The sequence below is a fragment of the Solanum lycopersicum genome, chromosome 1, assembly GCF_036512215.1.
Source record: "Solanum lycopersicum chromosome 1, SLM_r2.1".
Lineage (NCBI taxonomy): Eukaryota > Viridiplantae > Streptophyta > Magnoliopsida > Solanales > Solanaceae > Solanum > Solanum lycopersicum.
In genome coordinates, this window is record NC_090800.1 from 76,390,951 (window position 1) to 76,416,626 (window position 25,676).

Sequence of the window (25,676 nt, forward strand, 5' to 3'; positions counted from 1 at the left end):
TCATTTAAAAAAATAATAATCAAGTTTCGATGGGTTGTGAATGGCATGAAAAATATCATTTTTTTAAAAAATTTAGAATAGAGAGGGTAGTGAATAGATTGGTTTAACAACTTAATTAACATTTTTTTTACTATATATTTTATATTATATATAGAAAGGAAGTAGTTAATCATGAGCATGCTATGTACTAGTAATTGCAAAGTAAACTCTTCGAAAATGAAATTTCAAATAAAACAACAAAAACGTTATTTCCTATTTTATTTCCCAACAAGTAGTATCAACTATCTCATCATTTTTTATACCAAGTAGTGCAGTAGTTAGGTTGCTCAGCATGACGTTAAATTTGAGTTTTGAATATGAAAAAGCTATTAACAGGAATTATTTTTAAATTTGAAACTGTACGAATTTAAGATAATTAAATATGATGTAATATAGGTAACGAATACTGATGAAAAAGTATCATCATTTTGATAGCTATGCAGGCAGATGAAGATATTTCTAAAATATGTAGGAGTAAATTTTCGTTTTAAAAAATAAGAAAGTGGAACAGAATCTTAGGTCAACCACTGAACAATTTTATAAGATATTTATATTGTAAATATTAACGAAAATTTGACTGATACTGAATATTAAACAAGTGATTTTCTAAAAGTTAGTAACAAATATCATATACAGGATCTAACACAATCGTGATGCAGATTCGATCCGTTAATACTAACTACTATCTCAGATTTATATTATAATAGCGTTTTAAGCTTAAACACATTATTATGAATTTTTCCCTTCTTCATTCGATATAAATAAAATCTTTTGTCCTTTTTACAATTTAAAATAAAATAAATTTCAAATCTCTTATTTATAAATATAAGGATCTCTTATTCAGAGAACATAAAATTAAAAATTCGAATTTGTAAAGGGTTAGAAAAGAAAATCAAATCTATCATTTCTCCCACTCGAGCAAGAGGTGCTTTTTAAAACTAAATTGCACTAAATTTAATAGTATACTCATTTTGAATGTTCTTTTGATTATATAAAAATCTATTAATTTAAATAAGGATAAAAAATTGAAAATAAAAATGAATATATCCTTAATTATGTAAAAAAACAATGAATTTCATATATTTTAGGAATTTTTTTGCAGTGGTTTGGTCAAAGGATGTAACATAAATAAATTTTAAAATAAAGAAAAGGTTGCACTACTGTTGCCGACTTTTGGAAAAATGAAGTAGTCTGCATTTATAGTTTAAAGGTGCAAGAAAATTACAAACTTTTGTTATGTCAGAAAACAACAATACTTAAGAAATTTTTCACATGAACAATTGAACATGACTGAGTGACCACAATTACCTCTGACACAAGGCATTTCCAAGTTGTCTACATCTAGTATTCAAGAAAACACATTTCTTGGTCTTTTAGAACATGCTAGGTGCTAACTTTTCTTGCCATCCTCACTCATAATATGGTTATTGAATAATAAGCAAAGATAAAATAAGAGAGAAAAAAACGCAATCACACCATATTGATTGTTACACTTTTCATCCGATAAATATGAGAATAGGTAACAACTATCCAAACAAGCTAAGGGTTTTCTTTTGGGGGAGGGGGGTGGACCAGGTGGTTCAACTTAACTTATTAATGTTCTCCATGATAAACCAGCAGAAGTAGGCTAAATTTCAAAGCCAAACTTAATGTGATTGATCATATTCATGAATGATACTTTGTAAATAATCAAAAAAAAAAAAAAAAAAAAAAACTCGAATTGTATCTCTTTTCCTTTATTAGTCTGATATTTTTCCACACCCCCTTGAGACCCCCAGAAACAGCAAGCTATAATGATTATTGGGCCTTCATAACGATTTACTGAAAAGAGAGCAACATACTGTAGAGTAGTGCAAGATCTTCACAAGTCAATTTTAAAGCTTGGCAATTGCATATGGAGGCAAATTTGATCTTGGAGGCAGCTTTAGGTCTTCCCAGTCTTCGTCATCTATCTTGGAGAAGTAACGGTCAACATCATCATCTCTAATTAGTTCCAGTCTGGAGGGCTCCCACTGAAAACGAGCACAAAAATGAAACAAGCTTTCAATACTTAAGTTCAGGATTATTCATGATCACATGAATGTAAACGCACCTTAGGATTTTTATCCTTGTCGATGAGTAAGGCTCTGCATCCCTGCAGTAAAAGTTAAGTGTCAGTTTTGCAATGCAGTAAGATGGGTGGCTGAAAGATTAGCATATTCTACCTCGAAAAAATCCTTGCTAAATTCTCCCCTCAACACATGACAAACCATTCTATACTCTCGAACAAGGCAACTACCAACACCTTGCAGCCTCCCTTCTCTTATCTGGAACAGAAAAAATGAAACTAATATCAACAATCTGCAGATACACAAGGACTCCCCAATGAAAATATTTGGCTAAATCAAGGCGATAGGACTGTAGAAAGAGATTTTTAAGACGTGATTGTGGAGAAAGAGACCATGATATATTTAATTTGAAGGACTTGCAACACAACAATACTAATCTACTATCATATTTCAAAATCCAAAATAAATAATAGCTTAATCCCAACTGTAAAATCCAAATGATCTTTCCGAGGTAACAGTTCAAAAACTAACACTGAGGCACAAAGGCTGGGAGGAGGGGTTTTTAGTAAGTTGTACAAATTAGCTAGTAGTAAAAGCAAGCAAGCAACAGTTTTCTTGATAATTTAGAACTTCTAATTCAATTGGGCAGAAATGGTGCGGTAAAAAGATGTATCATTAACAATCTATAAGTGGAGGGAGCTCTTGACCTGATCATAACCAAACAACTGTTTCGACCAACTTCTCCAGAAGCATATATAAAACAAAGAATTTTTCACATTGGTCATTCTTCGTCAATTTCATTTTAATCACAAAAATTTAGTACCATGAATTGACACCTGATAACTGTTCAAAAGTATTTTAACTTAACAAAGCAAGAAGCATGCCGACACTCAAGGAAATAATATTAAAGTAGCTCATTCGTATCTCCATTAAAACACGGCAAAAACTAAATGGTTCCATTTTGAATTTCTCTTAGTTCTAGAAATACAGATTGCTCATGTCTTTCGTATGAATGACCATACACAAATAAATATTAGGAAGTTCTGTAGAAAAATAACTTAAGTTTATTTCAGTTTGGAATCACATTTTCCAGATCATGTAGCTAGGAACACGTTTCACATCTATGAGGTACTCAATTGAACAGAAACAATAAAGAAGCTAAACTTACTTTCTTTCTTTTACTGAGGAAATTGAAAGACTTCATTACTTTTGAGGACTCCAGGAAAATGAGCACTTTTTGGTACCAAGGCAAATGAAGTGGAGTTCATAACTTGTAGTCGAAGGCTATGTTGCTTGGACTCTTCAAAAATATCAAGGGGTGCGTGTCAGATTCTCCAAAAACACGCATTCACCAAAAGTAGTGTCTTTTTGGAGAATTCAACACGGGTGCGGTATCGAAAGTGAAGAGTCCGTGCAAATAAGGTTGAAGGAGGAGTATTTGATCTTTAACCAGTTTTGCCCAACATATAAGATACAAAACTATTCCAGAGTCTAAACTGTGTCTTCCAAAACATATGGCCAGTACTGATCCTAGGCACTATATATTTGTATAGGTAACAACATAATGGTATCACCAAGTAGAGTTTGACTTACAGATCTCAATGAAATTTTAAGACTCGTTGGGGATGCTTTTTTCAGCGATTGGATGGCTGAAGAGATCCAGTCATCCTTCTTGTTCAAAGCCTCATTTTCCTGTTGATGATTCATGCAGCGATCACATCAAGTATTCTGATAACTTATTTATCAACATTTTATAAAGTAATTGCACCACAGAACAAAAGAATGCATCAAATAACCATTCATCTCTTAAACTTACTAGAGAAGATATGATTTCTTCGATTGTTCTTCGAGAGAAACAGCGATCAATAATCTTCATCCTACATACATAAAATTGGAGAACTGAAACAGGTGCACATAGTCTTGCACTTCTAATGGCCATATAAAGTAGAGTAAACATAGTTTTGCAACAACAGGAAGAAAAGTAACACAAAAGCAAAATAACTAATAAGAAAGAGCACAAATGATTTCTGTTATATACCATTAATACCATGCTCTTTAATAAGTTTTAAAGAAAACCCATGGATATTAAATGAACTCACTTGTGATAAGGACTTTCTGCTTTCAACTTTGGCATGTCTGAGAAGCGACTAATGATGGTAGAAATAACATATGGATCACTCGTATTGACTTTAGCTAGCGCTTGTTCTAAAAATGGCAACCTCTGTGAACACAAAGAAGATCCGAAAGCATTCAAATTAGATAAGAGACAGGAGAGTGTTATGCCACCTGACTGGAGATGTATATCAAGATCTCCAAACTGATTAATCATGATGCCAAATATTCATGTAAAAAAAATACAAACTTCAGTATAAAAAAAAATCAGGAAAGGTTCCAGAAATCCATAATCTAGCATATAAGGCGACCAGAGGCTAAAGGAAAATCCCACAAATTCATTTAAGAGCCATCGCAAAAGGGTTGATAAATCCAGATTCGAAACACACCTGATTAACTTGGGCACTGTTTGACAAGGTAATTAGAAGACCCGAATAATTTTTCTCCAAATATTTTGAATCCATATATTTCGGTACCCAATCCGACACAAGGAATTTAATATTTACATACTGTACTCTGCATGATACATCTGTAAAGCTCTACTACTTATTAGTTGAGAAAGAAACAATGAGAGACTAATCTATAGGCACCAAGTCATTGAACCTGCTGACGCCACACAGAAACTAAGTAGAACAATTTGTAGTTTACATCCTGGCCCACTGGAGGTCTAGTATTGACCACAGTCCTTCAGAAACCTTATTTATCCAGACTACATTTGGACCAAAGTGGACGCCCAAATGTGAGAAACACGGTCAAAATTGGCAGAAAATAGACTTTCTTTTTTGGATAGGTGGGGGAAATTAAAATTCCTAAGAGAACCAATGAAAAGGCAATGAGAATTGAGACCTATATAACAAATGAAGATTACCATCACACCATATGCATAATATCTTCCGCAGTCGGTGAACTGGCAATTAGTTATTACATTACATGTCTGCCAATATCAATTTTGCCATTTTATAGACCATTCAGTTTGGACATTTAGTAACAGAAGTCCTACAACATCTGTTATAGAAGTAATTCAAAATGGCCAGAAAGTGCTGGATACCTCCGAGGGTACAAAATGAGTTGCTAGACCACAAGCAAGCATTTCAGCACCATCCAACCTAGCACCAGTAAGACCAGCATATTCCCCTGCCAAAGATTATAAGAACGTAGTTGAGGGAAAAAAGACAGTTATTTAACTATTTGTACCGAAAAATTTATCCACGCATCATAACACCACAGGAATTAGTCTTCCCCAACGAAAGACCACGGCAAAAAAAATTGAATCACATTCTTCAAGCATCCTTGTAGAAGAAGATGCCTTGCATGTATTCAAAGGCTATTTTACATTTCTAATGACAAAGAATTCAGTAATGACCATGAAAACTAAGGCCTAATACTGATGGCCTGAACAAATTCAGCAATCACTGTGAAAACCAAGGCCAACATCAGGCAAATATCCCACAGAAGTTGTAGGGAAAAAATATAAGAGATATCCTAAAAAGCTTTGACCTAGATCTAATCATATTACGAGTGTGAAATATTATTTGAAATGAGAAAAGCTCGAGATCAAGAATGCAAACAGTGGAAATTAGATATAAAACGTAGAAAAATTTCAGAAACTTTTAGAGAAGATGCACCAAAGGAACACAATGGCTGCTGCTTTGCCACAGGGGAATGTATACAAAGTTTTTGTCCACCTTCTGAAGGAGGAGGAACCAATCTTCCTTTGTCAACTCTTTACACTTCTGGTTTTAAAGGTATTGGAAAGAAGCAGCATTAAAAGCAAAGTAGCTGGGGGTGATTATAGTTCTCAAGATAGACTCCAACTAGCCAAGCTTGAGCAACCAGGTAGTGACATAAATTCAGACACTGACAACAAGTGATAACGCCATGATGAAACTTGAATGAACTTTATCTAGCAGTATGTTTTTTATTAATCTGAACTTTGTTATAAGTGGATTTACCAAAGAATCCTGGAAGCCTCGAATAGAAGTAAGAGGCACCTACATCAGGAAAGAGTCCTAAAGCTGTTTCAGGCATAGCACAAACCTACAGGAAAAAAGAACATGAGAATATGCGGACATGAAGTTTCTGATACCAGTTTATACATAGCAAACACCAACCAAGTTTGAAAGAGTGTAAGTATTACGCAAAGATAAACATAAACTCTGAATTCAATCCCATATTTACCAACTAAAACTCATGCAGAAATAGAGTCTGTAAGGTTTTCCTCTAATTTTTCTGAAACTATTCCACATGAATGTCAGGTATTGTTCATTCCGCAAGAAAGCCCCACAAAATATAGGGACACATTTCAAGCAAATGTCAATTAATGTGGGAAAGGTCAAATACAAAAGGAAAGCAAGATTGAAGAACTGAATCTATTACTCAAGAAGATGCAATACCGACTTCTCTGTTGCAACTCGAAATCTCCCATGTACAGAAGCACCAAGACCACCTCCCATGACAATTCCATTAAGGATAGAAACCTTCAAGGGGCATTCCAAATAAGATTAATGAATTCCTCACGGAATTGTATCAGAATACTAAAATTATACATAACCTAAGTTGACCTGGGGTTTACTATATGTTGCCATCAAATAGTTAAGGGTGAATTCTTCACGGAAATAATCAGCACCCAGTTTCCAGTTACCTGAAAACATAAATAACAACAACAAAAAGAACAGATTAAATATGTGCAAACTTTTTCAGTGTGTCACCATTCGACACGCATATCCTAGATGTGATTTAAGACTGTTCTGTAATGGCTATACTTCCACGTGCACTACTTTCTCTGTCTGTTCTGTTTCTTCTACAAATTAGCAGTGTAAGACTGTAAGCTTTCAAAAGATGGTCAATTCAAGAAGGGGGAATACTGTCAGTATATAATACAGTACGACAAGACTTGTCATACCACCTTGGAGAATAATCCATCATATCCCATAAATACTGTTGAGTGTTCGGCATTTAACTGGAGGACAATTATTTACTAGTTAAGATCTAATAGTTATTGTATCCTACATAGCTTCAGGCTTCTATATAAAGAGCCACTTTGGTACATTGTTGAACATCAGTACAGAAGCATTCCTTCTTGTGCATAGGGTGCCAAAATCAGAGCCAAGGAGAAAAAATATAGAAGTTCAGATCATTTTGGTATCAGAAAAGTTTTTTCCCATTAAAGTTAGTGAAGTGTTCACTTGGTGCCTCAATAGATGAGTTGATTAAGTCATCAAATTAGTCAACTGATTCAAAAGTAGCTCCATATCAACGAGACAAACACATAAGTCAAAAATCAGAACCTATGTCAGACACACTTTGAGCGCCACCGCAAACAATTACTCACTAGTGTGGAAGCCCACACATCAGACTTTATCCAGTCTGTTCCATGCCAACACCATGTTATCTTCCAAGACAAGTCTAGTCAATTGCTATGCCAATAATTTAGTCACGCCTATCGCATAAGTTCAAGCAGCAGTATAAACATGCAATGTCACCGCACATGTCCATATCTTTCAGTTGTGGTTTCTAGAGTTGTATATGACACAATCCACAAATTCAAGGTGGTCAAGTATTTGCTATTATCTCTGTTGCACATTCCAACAACTATTACTTGTCTAACTCACTCTTTGATTTTTATACCCTCAATCCTTGATTGAAGAGTCAGTAGGAAAAATCTTAACATATTATGGAAGAAAATATTCACCTTCATGGATCCAGTTAAAAAAAATCATCTATAAATACTGAAGATTGTCTTTACCAAGCTATGAAAAATTTAGCAGACATCCCACCTTGGCGAACATTACGAACAACAGCTGTAACGTCACCACCAGCACAGAAAGACCTTCCATTTCCCTGGAAATATTGAAACAAGAAAAGGGAGTAACATTCCATGACTGATGTTAAGATATTTTTTACTGGTAGAAGGTCACATGTAGAACTGTGAAACCTACCAGCAAAGCTTGTGAAAGAGAATTAAACCATAAAATCAATACAAGAAGTGAAACCAATACTTTTCCTTTCAGCTGTTCTACTAATTAATTAAGGGTATCAAATAAGCTTCTTAAGCTGATTTTAGATCTTATTTCACTCAAGCTCCAAAGATTTACAAGCAAAACTAACTACTTAATTCTTTCACTCAACTCTCTGATGTCAATCAGTGATTTAAGCATGTCTCCGTGTCAACCGAACATTAAGGGCTAATTGGAGGTTAAAAGTCTCCCTTCTCTCTAGACTTTTTCTTTGGGGGTCAGTAAAGGGTAACATTATTGATTTCCAGCACCAAGAAAAATGTTGTGAGGTATTCCTCAAGATCTTTTTTCAAACAAAAACATCCATGTGACCAACTTTCAGCAATCTGGATTATTACTACCAAGTAACATAATCCTAGCATATGGTGAAGAGAAGGTAGGTAGCATTGAACGTTACCTTTCTCAAAAAAAAAAGGTAGGTAGCATTGAATACTAGATTGATCAGAAATGGAAACTGTGAGATATACAGAGAGGCACTTTGTCAGCTTTATTTCAGAGGGGCAATATAACCTGAGCCATGCAGATGAGCTTTCTTCACTGTGTCAAGAGAAGAGTCCCCGGAAACAGGCTGAAGTTCATTGAAACCTGCTAAGTTAGATACTTACACGGAGTGGGTCCCATTGATACCAAATATAAAACAGCATACATCACTCTTTGGCTAGCCCTCAAGTGTTATTAGTGCCCTCTAGGAGGCTTTATAGTTTTTGATTGGGTGTAGCCAAAATACCATTCGCTTTTTCTTTTTGAAACTGCCAGAATACCATTTTCTTTAATAAGGTCAACCAGAAAAATACCTTGTACTTTCATAAGGTTAACCAGAATACCATTAGCCTCCCCCCAACCCAACCTCCTCTGACAAATATGATATTCTTATTTCCATTAACTCCCGACTCAATGAATCTTCCAGCACAAGTTACAATGATCAAGAACTAAGAGAAACACAATCACAGATTGATGCGTTACGAAATTCAATGAAGAAACAAAATATGAGAGTTCACAATTTGAACAGCGCAACTCAAAAATCAATGCAAACTGCCTGCCAGCAGGTATCAGTTGTTTGTAAAAAAAACTATATGAAAAACAGAAGATAACCACCGTTAAGCTATCAAGGTGAGTTCAATATCACAGAAGATCCTCCACCAGTGAGAATACCTTCAATATTATCATCTTCACATTTGAATCGCCTTCACTGGCATGGAAAAGTTCCAACAGCCGAGATATCTGCATATATAAATAAGTTCAAGAGGACACTCCTCACTTATAACACGTCTTCACACTTCAATCCATTTCATCAGGTGATCAGCAATTTACATCAATATAACACGAATATTGCATGATTTAGAATACTAAATGCTCACCAACTTAATATAATTAACCTCTTCTGGATGATTGCATGAGAAGATAGAATAACACAAATCCATATCAAATTAGTCTTTTTAGCAACCAACATAAAGGAGCAAAGCCAGGCCATCAAAAAATTCACATTCTCCAGTATTTAACAAAAGTCATGACAGTACTTGATATCCAATATTTCCAAGGAAAAGGTGCCAGGCTAGGCCTTTTACTATCATAAAGGCGAGGTGCAAGTCGTAAGACATAGAGCACAAGTCCTTGAACCTTTTGTATCTACGTATATTTCCCGTAACAAAATGCTATTTTTAGATCGCAGGAGCGGTGAAATTAACAACAATACGAAGTAAGTACACATTAAAGAAAATAAAATTTTAGGAGACAAATTTATTCTCTGTCTTGAGGAAGATCAAAAATAGCAACAATAAATTCTGTATCTAAAGAATTTGACCTTTTTGTTTTCTGATCCATTCTTATTTTATGGAAGGTAGAGGCTGCGGAGAAGTCCTTGCAGAAGCGGACTCCTCCAGCTTCCTCAGACTCCATTGAAAAGCGATTCCAGACAGCAAGCAGGAACGACTCCCCCAACAAGATGACTCATTATGCATGGCAGTTGAACATAGTCTCAATAAAGAACAATTATCCACTTCACGGAATAGGAGATAGTAGTATATTTTCACAAAAAAATGTAGTATCTAATAACGAATTTTTGGTTATACTCAAATTTTTTTACAACTCTACTTTGATATACTGGAAAAGTGATCATGAAAGGAATCAACTCAAATCTTGATTTTTCTTTCCTTTTACCATTAATTAAGGTGCGAAAGGCGAGCATGGATGCCTATTCCTAGCTAATGTTCATGGGATGTCCAAGCTGAAGCCAAAAATTTGAGCTTTCCTTGGAAGCACTAAGGGAAATTCACCGTTCCTCCAAACTTAAAGTGCACCCCACATGCCTCATCAACCTTCAACAGTAGCTAGTACTCTATATACTCCAAAGAATAACCATAGGTTTAGAACTATTCATGCATGATAAATTAAAAATCAGTTTAGCAAAGGAATTTCCAGTTCAACATAGATAAAGCCAAAAATAAGTTACGAATTTCACGGACACACATGGAGCAAAATGACTTAGAGGAAGGGGAGGAAACCAGAATATAAATAGAGATGAACACATAGTTGGAATATATCACCGGTTAACAAAAAGAGTAAGGACATTCTGAGTAGAGCATTATCATATACAGATACAGTACAGTGACATACAGAATGAAATATAACAAAGAGTTCACAAAAGTAAATTGATGTTCTTTTTTAAATTTTTCTACAATAGATGTTTGGACCAAATTGCGCACACCTCGACTATTCCAAGTAAACTGATGTTCATTCTGCTAGTGAACTTATAATGAATAGTGTGAAACACTTGAAATTACTTACTTGAGTTCCATAATTGTCATCAAGAAACTATGTCAGGAAAGCAACACATTAACAAAGAAACTCGGTGCCAATCACACATTAATTAAGAAACTAAGACAACCAAAACTACAATAGCATCACACTCAACCACAAATTAGTTAGGATCTTACATAATGAAAAGACAATCATTATAATTTTTTAAAAGAAACACCAACAATAGACAAATAAGATATTTGAGAACAGTGATACATGTTATGCGTCTTTATAAATGAGTCCATACAACATATAACACTTATTACAGGAATCCTTCCCCTAATCTCTACTATGGATAGTTACATTACAAAATTCAAGTAGATAACAATATGCAAAGGCAGAAAATAATGAAAATCATCCAAAATTTGGGGCTTTATGACAAGAACAAAAATGAAAAATATATTACTTGTAATATGATAAGTTGTCATACCATTGGAAAAGAAAGTGCATTCAACTGCTTAGGCCTATTTAATATGATTGTTCTTACACTTGCTCTCTCCTCCACCAAAACCTGGGGAAAAAAATATTCATGAACAAACATCGATCACCTAAAATAACTTAGTTCCTGCAAACAGGTTGCAATTTAGAGAGGCAAAAGGAAAAAATAGATTTGGCAAAATGAAAATCATCAAATAATTGATTAGTATAACAAGTGTAAGAGTATAAGTTGAGTTACGAGAGAAGAATAAGAGTGCACCTGATCGGTTCCGCCATTGTTAGAAGAGCTTTGAGCCATGGTGGTTTTCAGCTTTTTGGGGAATTTGAACACTGACTAGCAAATTTATTGCTGCAGCGACGGGGCTAATTTCGTCCATTTACTGACGACCCGCCCGTTTGGATTGACTCGGATCCTTCTTCTATCCATTTTTTCACAAAATCTTGTTGATATAAATTAATTTAATGATTAAGATTTACTAATCAAACCAAATAATTATACGTTATATATTTGATACTAATAGTTATTTTAATTTCACAATTTTAGTAATATATTATCTCCTTCATGAATTAAAAAGAAAAAAATCTCTTTCTTAATTTTTCCCATGATCCATCTTTTAGTTTCTTTTTAAATAAACATTTTATTGCATTCTTTCGAATTTTCTTTAATAGTAATTTATTACATTTTAATATAAAGAAGTCGACTTAATGAAGCTCTTGTTTATGATTTCCTTGAACTATATGGTTCTTTTTATTTTATTTTTCGTACAATCATATTTTGTCACTTAATTTATCGTTTTCGTATGATTTTTATTTTTAAAAGAAAATCATAAATATGATAATTAAATTATTAATGAGTACTAATTAATAACGGATAGGTAAGACTTATTGAAATTGGATACCTGCACCTAGCGTTTACATTAAATCAATACATACATGTCATGTGTTTATTTTACTTTTTTAAATTATATACTAATTTTTTTGAATTGGCTTGATATAAACGTCGAATATTAACTTTTTTTTATATATAAAAATAAGACAAATGGATAATCCTTAAAATCAAACTACTGATAATCAATATCACTTAAAAGTCTTAAATAGTAAATTTTGTTATTATATAAAAATAAAAATCTTTAAACAAGGGGAGATTCCATTTCATCATCCTGCCAGTTTCTTGTCAAAACCCAATTTGGAATCCTGTGAAAGTGTTGTGTGCTGCTAATTAATCTGAAAATTTGCAGAAAAATGGGATCAGTGTTTGATGAAAAAGATTTCTTGGCATGCTGTGGGAGCACCAAATTCGCAAAGGAAATGGTAGCAGCTGGCCCCTTTTCTACTCATCAAGATGCCATCCATGTTGCCAGAAATATCTGGTTCAACAAGGTAATTTGATCAGTACCCAATTGTTTTTACCCTTTCAGTTTTACAGATGTTGATTTATTGATCCTTGTCAGGTTGATGTTAATGGATGGCTTGAAGCTTTTGCTGCTCATCCACAAATTGGTCAAAACCCTTCTCGGGATCACAAAAGCCCTACTTTTGCCCAGTACAATTCTCTCTCTACCTATTTTCGTTAATTGTGTGGAAGTTTTAGGTTTTTTGATTTTGGACAATGAATTGCTTATGCCCAGTATTTGTTTTTAGAACTTTTTGCTTTTAACAGTTTGATTAAATTTTGCTACTTTTTTGGCAAGAAGGTAAGCTGTGGTCATGATAAAGTTGGTGTTTTTTTTTGGTTTTTGAAGTTCAAATGTTGGCTTGCTGGTGTTAGGTATGAAAAGACAAATGTCATAGTTGTTAATGCATAACATTGTAGTATAGAGACATTCAAAGTGTCTAAGATATAGGTAAGAAATTCAAGAATTCTGAATACGGATTTCAGTATATTTAAAGTTGTGCTTGAGGCTATGTACAACTAGAATTTAAAATCTTGAAATTACATTGTTGCATGGATTATCACAAGAAAATTGAATAAATAGTGCTATCGTGGCTTCTTTTGGGCAATCTTCAAGTTCTTTTATATGTGCTATTTGGAATTTCTGTTAGATGTGATAGTTTTTATATCTTGTCTACTCTTGTATAGCTGCACTTCGATTTTAAGATTTGTATCTCTGTGCTGTATGTTTGCATTAGAGGCCCAACATTCACAACCAAAAAGATTGGTAGATTAATGTGCTTTGAGAGAACTTTTTAGTGCTGTTGTTCTATCCTGTGGCTCCCCTATCTCCACCCTCTCGCCCTCAGACCTAAAAGGTTTACATATCTTCTCTCAGTTATATGCTAATGCTTTGTCAGACCGGAAGGTAAACTTTAATGTCTCCTCTTGCAGGTGGAGCAAGGGAGAGCAGTCAACAGCTCTGTCCACTGCTACTGAGTTGACGTTACAGGTATCTTGATCTAAGGATTATGCACTTAAGAAATCTATAAATCAAATGCAAAAAATAGTATTTTGACCCTTTTCGTTTGTTGATTGGGCCAATTGATTAAATTCCGTGTACAAGTAGGCCAACTTTTTACTTTGTGTATTCAACGTTGAGAGTTTGTTTGATAATTGATCTTGCAGGAACTGCTCGAGTGGAATGCTCGCTATAGGGAGAAGTTTGGCTTTGTCTTCTTGATATGTGCTTCAGGGAGAAGTACCCCTGAGATACTTGCAGAGTTGAAGGTAAAGTCTTTCTGTTTGAAAGTACAATGATCCTATATCTTTTAAGTAACCTCAGCTATAATTGGGCATATTATAGTCTTATATTTCGAGAGTAAATACTTTTAACTTTGGGGAACGTTTCATTTGAGTTCCAAAAATTCCATTGGAGTATTTAGAGCAATTGCTCACTCTTATATTCCAGTCCCCCTGATGTCAAGAGTCAAGACAGACTTTAGCTGTATTTAATGAACCTTCTCTCTCAAGTCTAATATCTTGCATCCTTTCAACATCTTTTAGAAACCATTAAAGTTTGATCCCTTGTTGGCTCACAGTTCATTGAGATATAGAAAAGGACTACAATTGATGTGAGAATGCAAATCTGTTCTCTGCCTTCTTGAATCATAAAGGGGTGATCTTTGTAAGTCAATCGTGAGCTGTAGGAAAAGATAGTGGAAAATCTGAATAAAATTCTCCATCTAATTCTAATAGGCCAAATTTGTTAAGGTTATGCGGTTGAATGTGCACCAATACATTTACCATTAACTTAAATCCCCTTTCTGCTGCTATCTTGGCCTCATAAACTTTTACCGTGTGATAAACCTGACTTGTGTAAAGCTCCACCTTGCAATGTCCATTGAAATAGAAATTGCTCCTCATATCTCTGTTTGTTAGGATACTCTGACGGGAATCTTATGGCAGTTCAGTTGTTGAGCAGACTATGGGTCCATTCGTGATCTTTTTTGATAATATACGTGAACAAATAATAACTATAGTCCAACCATTTCTTGAATGTCATTGTAGGATTTGTATTCATTAGACTGTCCATCCCCCCCCCCCCCCACCACCACCACTGAATGAATGTTATTTTTCCATGAGGACATCTTTTAACCTTCGCTCTTCCTAACTGGATAAGAGCTATATTCTCTAATGGTCTTCAATCACTGTTCTTCACATTTTTAGAGATCAGGAAGTACCTCACATAGCCTTCTTTCCAAACAACAGACTATTTGTATTACTTTATCTACCGGGACAGTGGTGAAATAAACTTGTTTTCTGTTTTTTCACTTAAAGATTGACCGACATGCCGTTTCAACTTTACCTTTGTAGATTCGATACCAGAACAGACCAATAATTGAGTTTGAGATTGCAGCCCAGGAGCAAATGAAAATAACTGAATTACGCCTTTCCAAGCTCTTCTCAGACAAAGCAGATACTGCTCCGGCAATTAAACCCTTGTCTACAACTAATATTGCGACAAAAGCAGAAGGTGATTCCATCTTTTTATTTATCTTGAACATTTATTAGCTTTGTTTGTTTTTCTGTTTTTATGCAATTCATTGTTTTAATCTCAAAATAAGTTTGAGAAGTTGCTCCTCATTCTCCACTATACTGATTTTGCTTTACAGTAGTTGTGTAGAAATTCTTTCAACACTTCGATACAAAAGACGACTTTTGAGAGTCACATAGCCCCTTGACCTTTTTTTCTCAAAAAAGACAGTGATGCTAACTATTTCTAAAATCCAACAAATATTTGATGTATCTGAAATTATAAGCTCTATCTGCAGTTCAGTACTATATCTTATATTTTTCATTGATCCTTAAATTGTAGAAGATCGTGTGAACATTATTGGAGCACATTTGACTGCTTCTTCTGGAGCTGCTCGAGCAAAACCAGCTCTTATTCCAAATAGAACTCGCCCGCCCATCACAACCCATGTTCTGGACACTAGCCGTGGATATCCAGCGAATGGCATTGAAGTACGACTGGAGATGTGGAAAGACAACCAAGCAAGACCACAATTTGGCAAAACTTATATTGATGGCTGGATATTACTAGGGTCTTCAGCAACGGACAAAGATGGCCGAAGTGGTCAGTTGATGAATATGGTTGAAGCTTTGGTCCCAGGTATATACAGGATAAGTTTCAACACCGGTAAGTATAATCCTGATGGATTTTTCCCTTATGTCTCTATTGTGTTTGAGATCAAAGAATCGCAGAAATGGGATCATTTTCATGTTCCTCTGCTGCTTTCACCATTCTCACTCTCGACCTATCGAGGTAGCTAGATTGGTCAAGTGGCTGGTGAGAGTTGAATATTTTCACAAGGAATAATACTGTACTATTATTTGGTGGAATGAATCACTTACCCTTTGCTTTGTCTTGAAATGTATTTCTTCCATCAGTTTCTATTTCAATATTAAGCTTGACATAGTCAATTATATTGCAAATACTACTAAGATTTCTTATCTTCCCAAAAGGCTTTAAAAAATAACAAACAAATTTTTACCAAATTATAATAACAAGTTCTAAATGCATTGTACTTTGGGCTGCTTCTGTGAGCTTATTACCTCATTTAAAACTCTTTAAACCAGGTTTACATAATTTGTTGTTACTTCAAGAATGTGGCAACGTAATGTAGACCACTCCAATAAAAATTGAAAACACCCTTGACCCTGGCGCAAATTATCAGATTCGTCTCCTTTGAAAGAAGTTTTGTGAACGCTCTTAAATTTGGCAAGAATTTAGAGGTGTATTTGACTCATGTTATCAAAACAAGGGTGTATTAAAAGTTCAGTTATTCAAGAGAAAATGTGTGTTTAAGGCTGTCAATAGTTTGGTAATGAATTTAATAATTCACACCAAATTTAGAGATGTTTTCAAATACTTCCCTCATAAAAACATAAAGTATCGTTTGCCGAAAGAAATTATTATATTGTTCTTCTTTTCCAATCTATTTATGGTTCTTTAAGTTCTTCTTTTCCAATTTTAGAACTCTTTGAGCCTAATTTCCATAAACCTCGAGGCAATCATATGAATAAGGAACAATTAGCATGTATTTTTTCTACTTCATATAAGGTTTTTTTCCTTCCCCTTGTTTAGTTTTGCTCTTGGAAGTTATTTTCAATAAATCTTGAAAAATAAGGAAAATTACGTTTTTTTTTTCTTTCATAACCAAAAAAAGGAGAATGATTCATAATTAATAAGTAAATGTACTAAATAAATCCTCCCTACTTCCCTACCTTTTTTTTTTTCAAAATTCTTTTCATGAATAAGTGACAGATGACACCTATAAATAAAGGTCTAGGTACATTCGACTCTCATTGCACCAGTTACACAACATATACTTTTTCTTCTTAGTAAAAATTTGATATGTCGAATCCTGGAAATAATATTACTAATATTACCTACCAAGATGAAAATCATCAAGCTTCGGATGCTAATAAATTGTTTCACCACTTAACTCCATACCTTAAAGGGATTAGTATTGCTATTATCATATTAATAGTGGGTTTTGTTATTATTACTTGGATCCACGAGGACCGCAAAAAGAAAAATTCTGAGGCAAATAATAATAATAATAATGATAATAATAATAATAATAATAATGAGTCCGATGACAAATCGCAAGTCTGAAGAAAGAAGATGCATGCATTCACAACTCGACTACAACAATTGCTTCTCAGTCTCAAATAAGTTTGAGTTTGCTAAAAAAAATTATTACTTAGATGATCTTTTAATTTTTATATTTGTTTCTTATAGTAGTTTGCTTGGAGAGAGCAGTAGAAATTACTTGTAATTAGAGTTTGTTTACTTTTCAAGTTTATTTATGGAATTTTAATGACTTTATGATTTTTATTACCCTTATATGTAATATACTATGAATTATGAGTTTTTTTTTTTCACATAATCATTTAACTAATAATTATTATTATTTTCAAACACAAAATTTGTGGTCTGCTTTGTAAACAACTCAAATCATCGACAATTCATCCTAATATTTTTTTTGTACATGTTAGTATCTAATTAATTCAATCATTATCTTGTTCATTTTAATGCTTCGTGAGACATCACTTATTATTATTGTTAATTAATGGGAGAGATAATTATCATGAATTTAAGTTTTTATTTGTTGAGGGTGATTTTTTCTTTTTTTACAAACTCTGCAATTTAATTTTGATTTTATTATAATAGGTATCCATCTTGCTAAACACAAAATCTTAATTTGGTGAAAGTATTTTTTTAAAAAAAAATAATTAAAAAATCAATTAGTCAAATTCAAACCCCCAACTTACCATTGGTTTAAGACAAAGACCCGTTCAAATAGAAGCAAAAACTCAAAACAAATTTGGATTAATTTGTGACCATTTGTATTGAGAAAAACAAGATCTCTTTTAACGGAATAGGAAGAATAGTTTGTGACCATTGTCTAATTATTATAGTTACAAACAAACCTATAAATATTTTTATTCCAAAATCAAAATTCAAAGCTATTTAAAGTGTATATAATTTTTATATAATTAATTAGTCCTTTGTGAAGTATTTTAGAAAACAAAAATGCAGGCTATCAAGGACAAGTTTAATGATATGAGCGCAATGCGCAAGGCAAAAGCTGAAGCTAAAGAGGAGGAAAAAGTAAGAATCATATCATACAAAAATATTTTAAGGTTAAAAAGGGAAAAGGATCTGAAAAATGTTTAACTTTGAATTTTTGTTACGATAACAAACTTATCCCTGCACTTTTTAAAAGTATAAATTAAAGGTATATATGTGCTCACGTGGATCCATTACTATTTATGATGTCCACGTGACACATATATTCCTTTAAAATACACTATTAAATAGTGCAAAGATAAAAAGTTCTCCATAAAATTTGGTATGATAACAACAATTTCAATCAAAGTTTCAATATATTTGTGTTAAAAAATTAAAGACAGTTACAAGTAGCACACCATATATAGTGGTTTTTGTCATATTTTTGAAAAGCAAAAAAAGTAGTAATTTTTCCAAAGAAATACTTTAGAAACCTTGATCTAATAAAAATTATTAATATTGTAATATTAGTAGAAAAGTATTATTGAAATTAGCTAGCTAGATGCAATTTTGATAATCAATATATGATAAAGGCTAATTTTTGTATCGGCTAATTTCTTATTTTTTTTAGATATAGTTCAAAGCCTAATAAATTACTAAAGGGGTTATATGGACATATTGAGCCATAAAATGTTTAAGAAATTTTCACGGTTCAAAATATGAAAAAGTAATACATGAAAAGGTTAATGCGCGTTTAATATCTATTTATATTACTTTGACTCTTTAAAAATATTGAGCCATATAATGTTTAAGAAATTTTCACGGTTCAAAATATGGAAAAGTAATACATGAAAAGGTTAATGCGCGTTTAATATCTACCTATATTACTTCGACTTTTTAAAAATATTGTATGAGCAATATAAACGTCCATTATATATGCACAACATAAAATAAAATTTAATCATATATAAACAATGTAATTTTTCATGAGGAGAATTCATTCGACCCTACCTATCAATTAGTATAAACTAATTTGTATAGCCTGGATTTGAAAAAATCACACATTCAACTATACACACTCTTATAGACTAAACTAATGATAATTATAACAAATTCAATTTATATTATTAGTATATATAACTTATATCGAAAAATGATAATATATAGGCAGAGAAGGAGTTGGCAAAGACAAGAGTAGAAGTAGCACGTGAAGTAAGATTGGCAAGAGAGGCAGAAGCAGCCATGGATTTACATGTCCACAAAGCAGCAGAGAAGATTGCAAATGAAGAACAAAAGTATGTTCATGATCAACCAGAAGGAGGAACCTTAGACCCTCATGCTTCTAGCTTCACCAACCCTAACCTCAATAATGCTGGTACAGGACCAACAAACAATCTACTTTAGAACCTTTTTTTTTTAACGGCGAAGCCAGAAATTTCAGTAAGGGGATTTAAAATATAAATAAATAAAGAAAAATCAACACCTAATATATATTATCTAGTGAAGTATATTCAGATAAACCCCTATAGCTCATGTTTTTTTGTACTAGGTAATTTGATGCCTCTAGCTTGGTTAATTTTTTTTATTTGTTATATAATAGAAGAATAAGTGAAACAACTTTTGATTTGGTTATAGATTTCAATTTAATTTGGCTTATATCTTTTTATATTGCATTGTTAAACACCACAAGTTCAAATTGTGAATTAACTAAAATTTGATTATATTCTTGTTTGAAACTTCGTTACTCGAGTGAGACTCTAATTGTGAAATTACATTAGCACTACAAATGTAAAATACACGTAAAATGTTCTGAAATTTAATGGATTATACTTTCCAAAACAAACTTCCTTAAATTGTATTGATTTTTTTTTATGTTTAAAAACTAAATGTAAAAAAATTGCAGTTGTCTAGAGGAATGTTTATAAGTGGCTATGTTGTGACTTTGATTCTATATATACTAATAAAAATTGATAAACCAAAAAGAGATGTAAGTTTTGTTTTTATAATTAATCACTTTTTGGTTGTTAATATACAGATCGGGGACTACTAATCCACTAGCCGTAATTTATTAACAATAATAACTTAATTATGTATCATTAAATATACTTTTAGTGACAGTTAACCTCTTTAGAAATATCCCTAAAAAGATTATCGCGACAACGAATCTAATGACAATTAACTAAAGCAGATAATGATTTTACCCCTCTTTGTTAATATATATATTTATGGTAACTTAAAACTAATTTTGTTGTAGACAGGTCTATATAATAATGGTCAATCCTTTAGTTTAATTTAAAAAATAAAATAGAAAAAGATTGGCAAGAAAACATCTTGCACTATTAAAGTAATTCATAAGATAAAATTGGAGGATATAAAATGCATTTTGGCTAATGAAGTTTCCAAGCAAGCTACATGTTATTTTGATAAAATAAATCTGGGACAAGTTCTACTAAAACCAATATGCAACTAGTACTTGTAATGTTTTGTCTAGGCTTGACAATTCTAGTAGATCCTTTAATGATATTCTTAATTATGATTGTGTAATGACTGCATTTAATGTTCTTAGGGAAATATTTTAATTACTATCTTTTAGATACATACAGGATAAAATCCCCTGCTCATATGCAATATAGATTGCAAATCATATAGGATGTAACTCGCACTAGGAAAATTCAGTGAAACGAGTTCGATCCAAAAGACAAAAAGGATTTCGAACATGAGACCTCCGTTATAGAAGTTTCAAACCCAAAAAACTGAATCATTGCGAAGGGTTTTAATGTTCTTCCTAATTCATATTCATTGTTTAGAAACTTGTACTTAATAATAATTGTACTTACTCCTTCCAAGATTTGATGATCAAAGTATAAATTATTTTCACAAAGCAAGTAAGTTGGAAGGGAGTACAAATATACTCAAGTAAGATAGCACATTTAGTAGTTCTTCTAGTTAAAAAAATGCAATATGGTTACTCTCGGAAAGATATTTTGATTAGATTGGTGAGAAAAAGAAAAAATAGTAACATTTTTATGTGTGAAAGTATAGAAGTTTTCGGCCTCTATATCAGTGTAAATGTGCTTCTCACCATGTATTTCTTTTTCAGTGAACTAGTTTGGTGAGGCGAAAATGACTAGAAAAAAACATATATTCTATCGCACAAATTTCTTACTCATTCACGATGGAAAAACCTTCGTTTCTACTATGGTATCTTCTGATGGGGAACTACACAAAGCTAATTGACTATGAAGTCTAATTAATTTTCAACTAATGCACTACACAAGCCTAATTGACTATGAAGTCTAATTAATTTTTCAACTAATTGGATCTTTTATCCAAGCAGTTTATATGATTTGAGTTTTTCATATTTTTTCTAGTCTCAACCTAGAGACATTTTCAAATAAAAAGCCAAGCTGAATTATACTACAAGAAAGAACTGATTCTTTGCTCTGATTATATTATTTTATTAGCCTGGAAAAAAAAAAAGTAAAGTAGAGGACTTTCAGATCATCACATGATCAATGTCTTCATGAAATTAAACCACTATAGTTTAGTTAGTCTCTTAATAACCACAAAATTTAAAAAAAAAAAAACAATGGTATCTAACTATGATAAAGTTCACTTGTTTCTATGAAATGTTTAATTTTCTTTATACATATTAATTTCATATAATACCACTAGATTTAAAACTATTTATATATGTTGGATTGAGAAATTAAAGGAGATGGTGTTGGTCAGCCATTTGAGATAAGGTTGAGAGAACCTAAATTATTATTATTGATATAAGCAACAACTTATTTTAATCCCCACTTTAATAATAACCAAAAGCATAGATTAATTATATATCTTATTATTTCATGAATGAACAAGTTGCTAAAAGGAAATAGTCACACCAGTCTAATTAGTTTGAAAATAAATAAATAAATTAACTCTCAAAAAAACAAGAAAACATTTCTAATTAATAGAAGCACACAACAACAAAGAAGGAATTGAAGAAGGATTTTTTTTTTTTCACAAAACTTAAAAATTTCAAAACATGAGTCAAAGTAGCTAGAAAAATTTAAACCAAGCTTAATAATGTACAAATGATAATATTAATCCATTGAGAGAATTTTTTTTTTTTTCAAGTAAAAAAAAAAAAGTAGAAAATTAATTTCTTAATAAAACCTGACCTAATATTGTGGCCTGTTTGTTGTGTTTCCATTCCAACCTTCACCTCCTCCACTTTCCAATTGTAGTTGACCACCACCATTTGGCATGTTTAATGGCAAATTAAGAAAAGGTAATCCAATATTAGATGGATCAGCAAAATTACCACTTTGTCCTTGTTGCTGCATCTGAATTGACTCATTTTCTTCATCCAAAGGCAATCTCTCATAAGCAACATTAGTAAATGACGAAGCAATAACAATAACCGGTCCTGATGCAATTAGCGCACCCACAACGTTTCCACCAACAACTTGACCTTGACCACCAGCTAAATAAATCGTTAAGCTGGTGGCCCCAGGGGGAGCGGGTGGTGGCAGGAAAGATCCGGATAAAGATAATATCTCGAATCTTCCGTGTAACGTCACCACAGAACCGGCAGCCTGTGGCTGCCGTATGGTGACGTTATTCACCGTACCGCTCCCGCTCAGTATGCAAATTCCTCTTTGTCTTTTTCTAGCATAAGTAGCAACTGATTCAAAGACATCATGTCCGCTACTCACTTCTAAAATATGCGCACGGAGCGCGTTAGCGCTCTCCCGTGTTATGATCACGGGAGGCTTAGGCTTATTTTTGGACCCCGCGGGACGACCTCGAGGTCTACGTGCTACCCCGGGGCTATTGTTGTTATTGTTATCGTTGTTGTTGTTGTTGTCATCATCGGAAAATTGAGTGTTGTTGCGATTGATTTCATCGTCTTGAGGATCGTGGAGATGACGAGGGAGAAAACGATGATGAGAAGCGGAACCTAAGTCCAAACCAGCCATAACGATAACAATAACAATAACAAAAGTAGTGAACAGAAAACTAAGGTATAATAAACTATGATATATGATTAATAATAAGGGAAATTAATTAATGAGCATGAGTAAGAAAATAGGTATATATTTAAAAAAAAACACACACACACACAAGAAATTTCAAACCCTAGGAACGAATAGAAAAGTAAAGAGAGAAAACTGAGTGGAGAATACAGAGAAGAAATGGAGATGAAAGAGAAAGTGACAAAGTATAGTACATATTAAGGCCTTAAAATATAGCAAATAGTTTAATGAAAGGGTATTGGGTGGGGGTGGGGGTAGGAATAACGATTAAATAATTAAATATTGTTGCTTTCTATAAGAATATAAAATAATAAAGGAGGAAAAGGAAACAACAAAAGATAGGTTAATTAATTAAGAGAATACATCTTTCATGTGAGAGAAATAAAACATGTCACGATGATATATATTCCCGTATTTTTAATAGAGTTTAATTAAATTTAAATTTTGTATTAAGAAGCCTACGTTGGGAGATAAAGTATGCTTTGATAAAGATTAAAAAAATTCAAATTTAAAATAATTAGTTAAAAAGAATAATTAATTATTCTATCACAATTTTTATTCGATATATCATGATGATAAATCTATTATCTAATGTATGATATACAGAAACCTCTGACTATGAGTTTTTAAAAATACATAGAGTACTTAATAGTGTCCTTTTAATTAAAAAAAAAAAGTTCATTTTTGCATTTCAACCCTGTGAATGGTCGTGTTTATATTATATATGTAGGCAATCATTCTTCCTATTAAAACTATAAAATTAAGGTAATGGGAGGGAAAAGTTTTGGATTTTCCACTTAGATTGGCTAGGACGATAACGAAATTAATTAAAACAAGAAAATCTACGCTATATATCCTATGAAAAATACTATGTAATAACATAACGTATATAATATTAATTTATTTCTTTCTCTCTTTATTATATATATAATATATTTTTACACACTGTAGTTTATCTTTTCTCTGGTTACAAAGTTTGCTTCAAATATGTTTAGTCATTTAAGAAGTGAACTCCTAGAGTAATTTCTAGAAATTATTTATTATTACTCTTCGTCCATTTTTAATTGTCATATTGCAGTTTTTGAAAGTCAACTTGACTAAATTTTAAAGTTAAATAAGATAACATTAATTTGATATTTTAAACAAAAAATATTTAAATATTCAAGAGATATACGAAAAGCACTATAAGTTGCAAGTTTTAACATATTAAACGATGAAAAATGAATCATAAATGTTAATTAAAGTTTTTATAATTTGACTCTAAAAGAAAAAAATGACAATTAAAAATAAATAATATTGTAGTTTTGAATTGAGTATTTAGTAGAAAACATATTGATAGTTTCTTATTTGATTATTGTGGTTTTTGAGTTGAATATTTTGATTTTGAATTGATTATTGAAGTTTGTATTTATTTGAACGTTGTAGTTTTGATTTGCGTATATAGTAGAATGTTGATTTGTGTTTATATATTAAAATTTGAATACTTCTGATAAAATTTCTTATTTTTCAGTCCTTTCATAATTTATTGGTTAAAAATTTTAGAAAAAAACTTTTCATAATGAAATAAGTTTCTCTAAAATGAGAAAATGATTCAGTAAGAAAAACAAAATTTATAAAGTAACATTTCATGCTACTTTTCGTAATGAAATAAGTTTCTCTAAAATGAGAAAATAATTCAGTAAGAAAAACAAAATTTATAAAGTAACATTTCATGCTTATCTCCATTCTCCGACATACCTCATGACTTTTCATAATCGTTTTGTATTTTCATATAATTTTTTAATTTTAATTTTTATCATAAATTTTATATATAATTTGTGACTTTCGGTGACGAGCGTCATAATTCTCAAAATGATCAGAGAAACATTGGGTGCGATTTTAATTTTGAAGTTTAACTATTAAGATTCTAGGTTAATGAGCTCGAAATCAAATTTTTACTATTTTTTTAGGTCAAATATGTAATTTGTTACTTGGTTTAATAATTAGTGCGGACTTTGAGATGTTGGAGAGTTATTTTGAGCCTTTAATTGAGTTTTGAAATTGTAAGAAAATCAGGATTAGCCAAGGTAAATTTTTAGTCAAAACGACTTCAAATTATTGATTTGATGATTTCAATATATTCAAATCTAATTTTTTTCAAGTCAGTATACATATTTGGTTCATTTTTATAGTGATGGAGTTATTATCGTAATTGATATTTTTATAAGGCATTTTCAATGTGATTCTGTAACATTTAATACATGTCAACAT

At 32.2% G+C, this 25,676-nt stretch overlaps 4 protein-coding genes across 5 annotated transcripts; 2 read left to right on the forward strand and 2 right to left on the reverse strand.

The window, feature by feature from the left end:
- Positions 1–1,489: 1,489 nt before the first annotated feature.
- On the reverse strand, positions 1,490–11,910 carry LOC101253126 (3-hydroxyisobutyryl-CoA hydrolase 1). The gene is made up of 14 exons (XM_004229463.4): positions 11,709–11,910; positions 11,442–11,522; positions 9,368–9,436; positions 7,976–8,039; positions 6,761–6,840; positions 6,593–6,676; positions 6,152–6,236; positions 5,248–5,333; positions 4,187–4,308; positions 3,904–3,964; positions 3,681–3,779; positions 2,244–2,345; positions 2,132–2,173; positions 1,490–2,051 (listed from the first exon to the last, which is right to left on the reverse strand). Exons 1-14 carry the CDS (start codon positions 11,745–11,747, stop codon positions 1,914–1,916), a joined length of 1,152 nt encoding a protein of 383 aa, XP_004229511.1. The 5' UTR covers positions 11,748–11,910; the 3' UTR covers positions 1,490–1,913.
- A 591-nt stretch (positions 11,911–12,501) lies between these two features.
- LOC101253420 (uric acid degradation bifunctional protein TTL) lies at positions 12,502–16,257 on the forward strand. Of its 2 annotated transcripts, none has more exons than XM_004229464.5 (6): positions 12,502–12,829; positions 12,901–12,992; positions 13,776–13,833; positions 14,010–14,111; positions 15,198–15,357; positions 15,700–16,257. In XM_004229464.5, exons 1-6 carry the CDS (start codon positions 12,692–12,694, stop codon positions 16,155–16,157), a joined length of 1,008 nt encoding a protein of 335 aa, XP_004229512.1. In that variant the 5' UTR covers positions 12,502–12,691; the 3' UTR covers positions 16,158–16,257. The 2 variants fall into 2 exon arrangements, with proteins under 2 accessions (XP_004229512.1, XP_010323150.1); XM_010324848.4 differs by having other exon boundaries at positions 15,703–16,257.
- Positions 16,258–18,345: 2,088 nt separating this feature from the next.
- LOC109119983 (late embryogenesis abundant protein 6-like) lies at positions 18,346–20,058 on the forward strand. The gene is made up of 2 exons (XM_019213227.3): positions 18,346–18,504; positions 19,570–20,058. Exons 1-2 carry the CDS (start codon positions 18,427–18,429, stop codon positions 19,804–19,806), a joined length of 315 nt encoding a protein of 104 aa, XP_019068772.1. The 5' UTR covers positions 18,346–18,426; the 3' UTR covers positions 19,807–20,058.
- A 2,327-nt stretch (positions 20,059–22,385) lies between these two features.
- On the reverse strand, positions 22,386–23,619 carry LOC101253718 (AT-hook motif nuclear-localized protein 23). Its single transcript, XM_004229465.5, has one exon. The coding sequence runs from the start codon at positions 23,367–23,369 to the stop codon at positions 22,569–22,571; it is 801 nt and encodes a 266-aa protein (XP_004229513.2). The 5' UTR covers positions 23,370–23,619; the 3' UTR covers positions 22,386–22,568.
- Between the last annotated feature and the right edge of the window lie 2,057 nt (positions 23,620–25,676).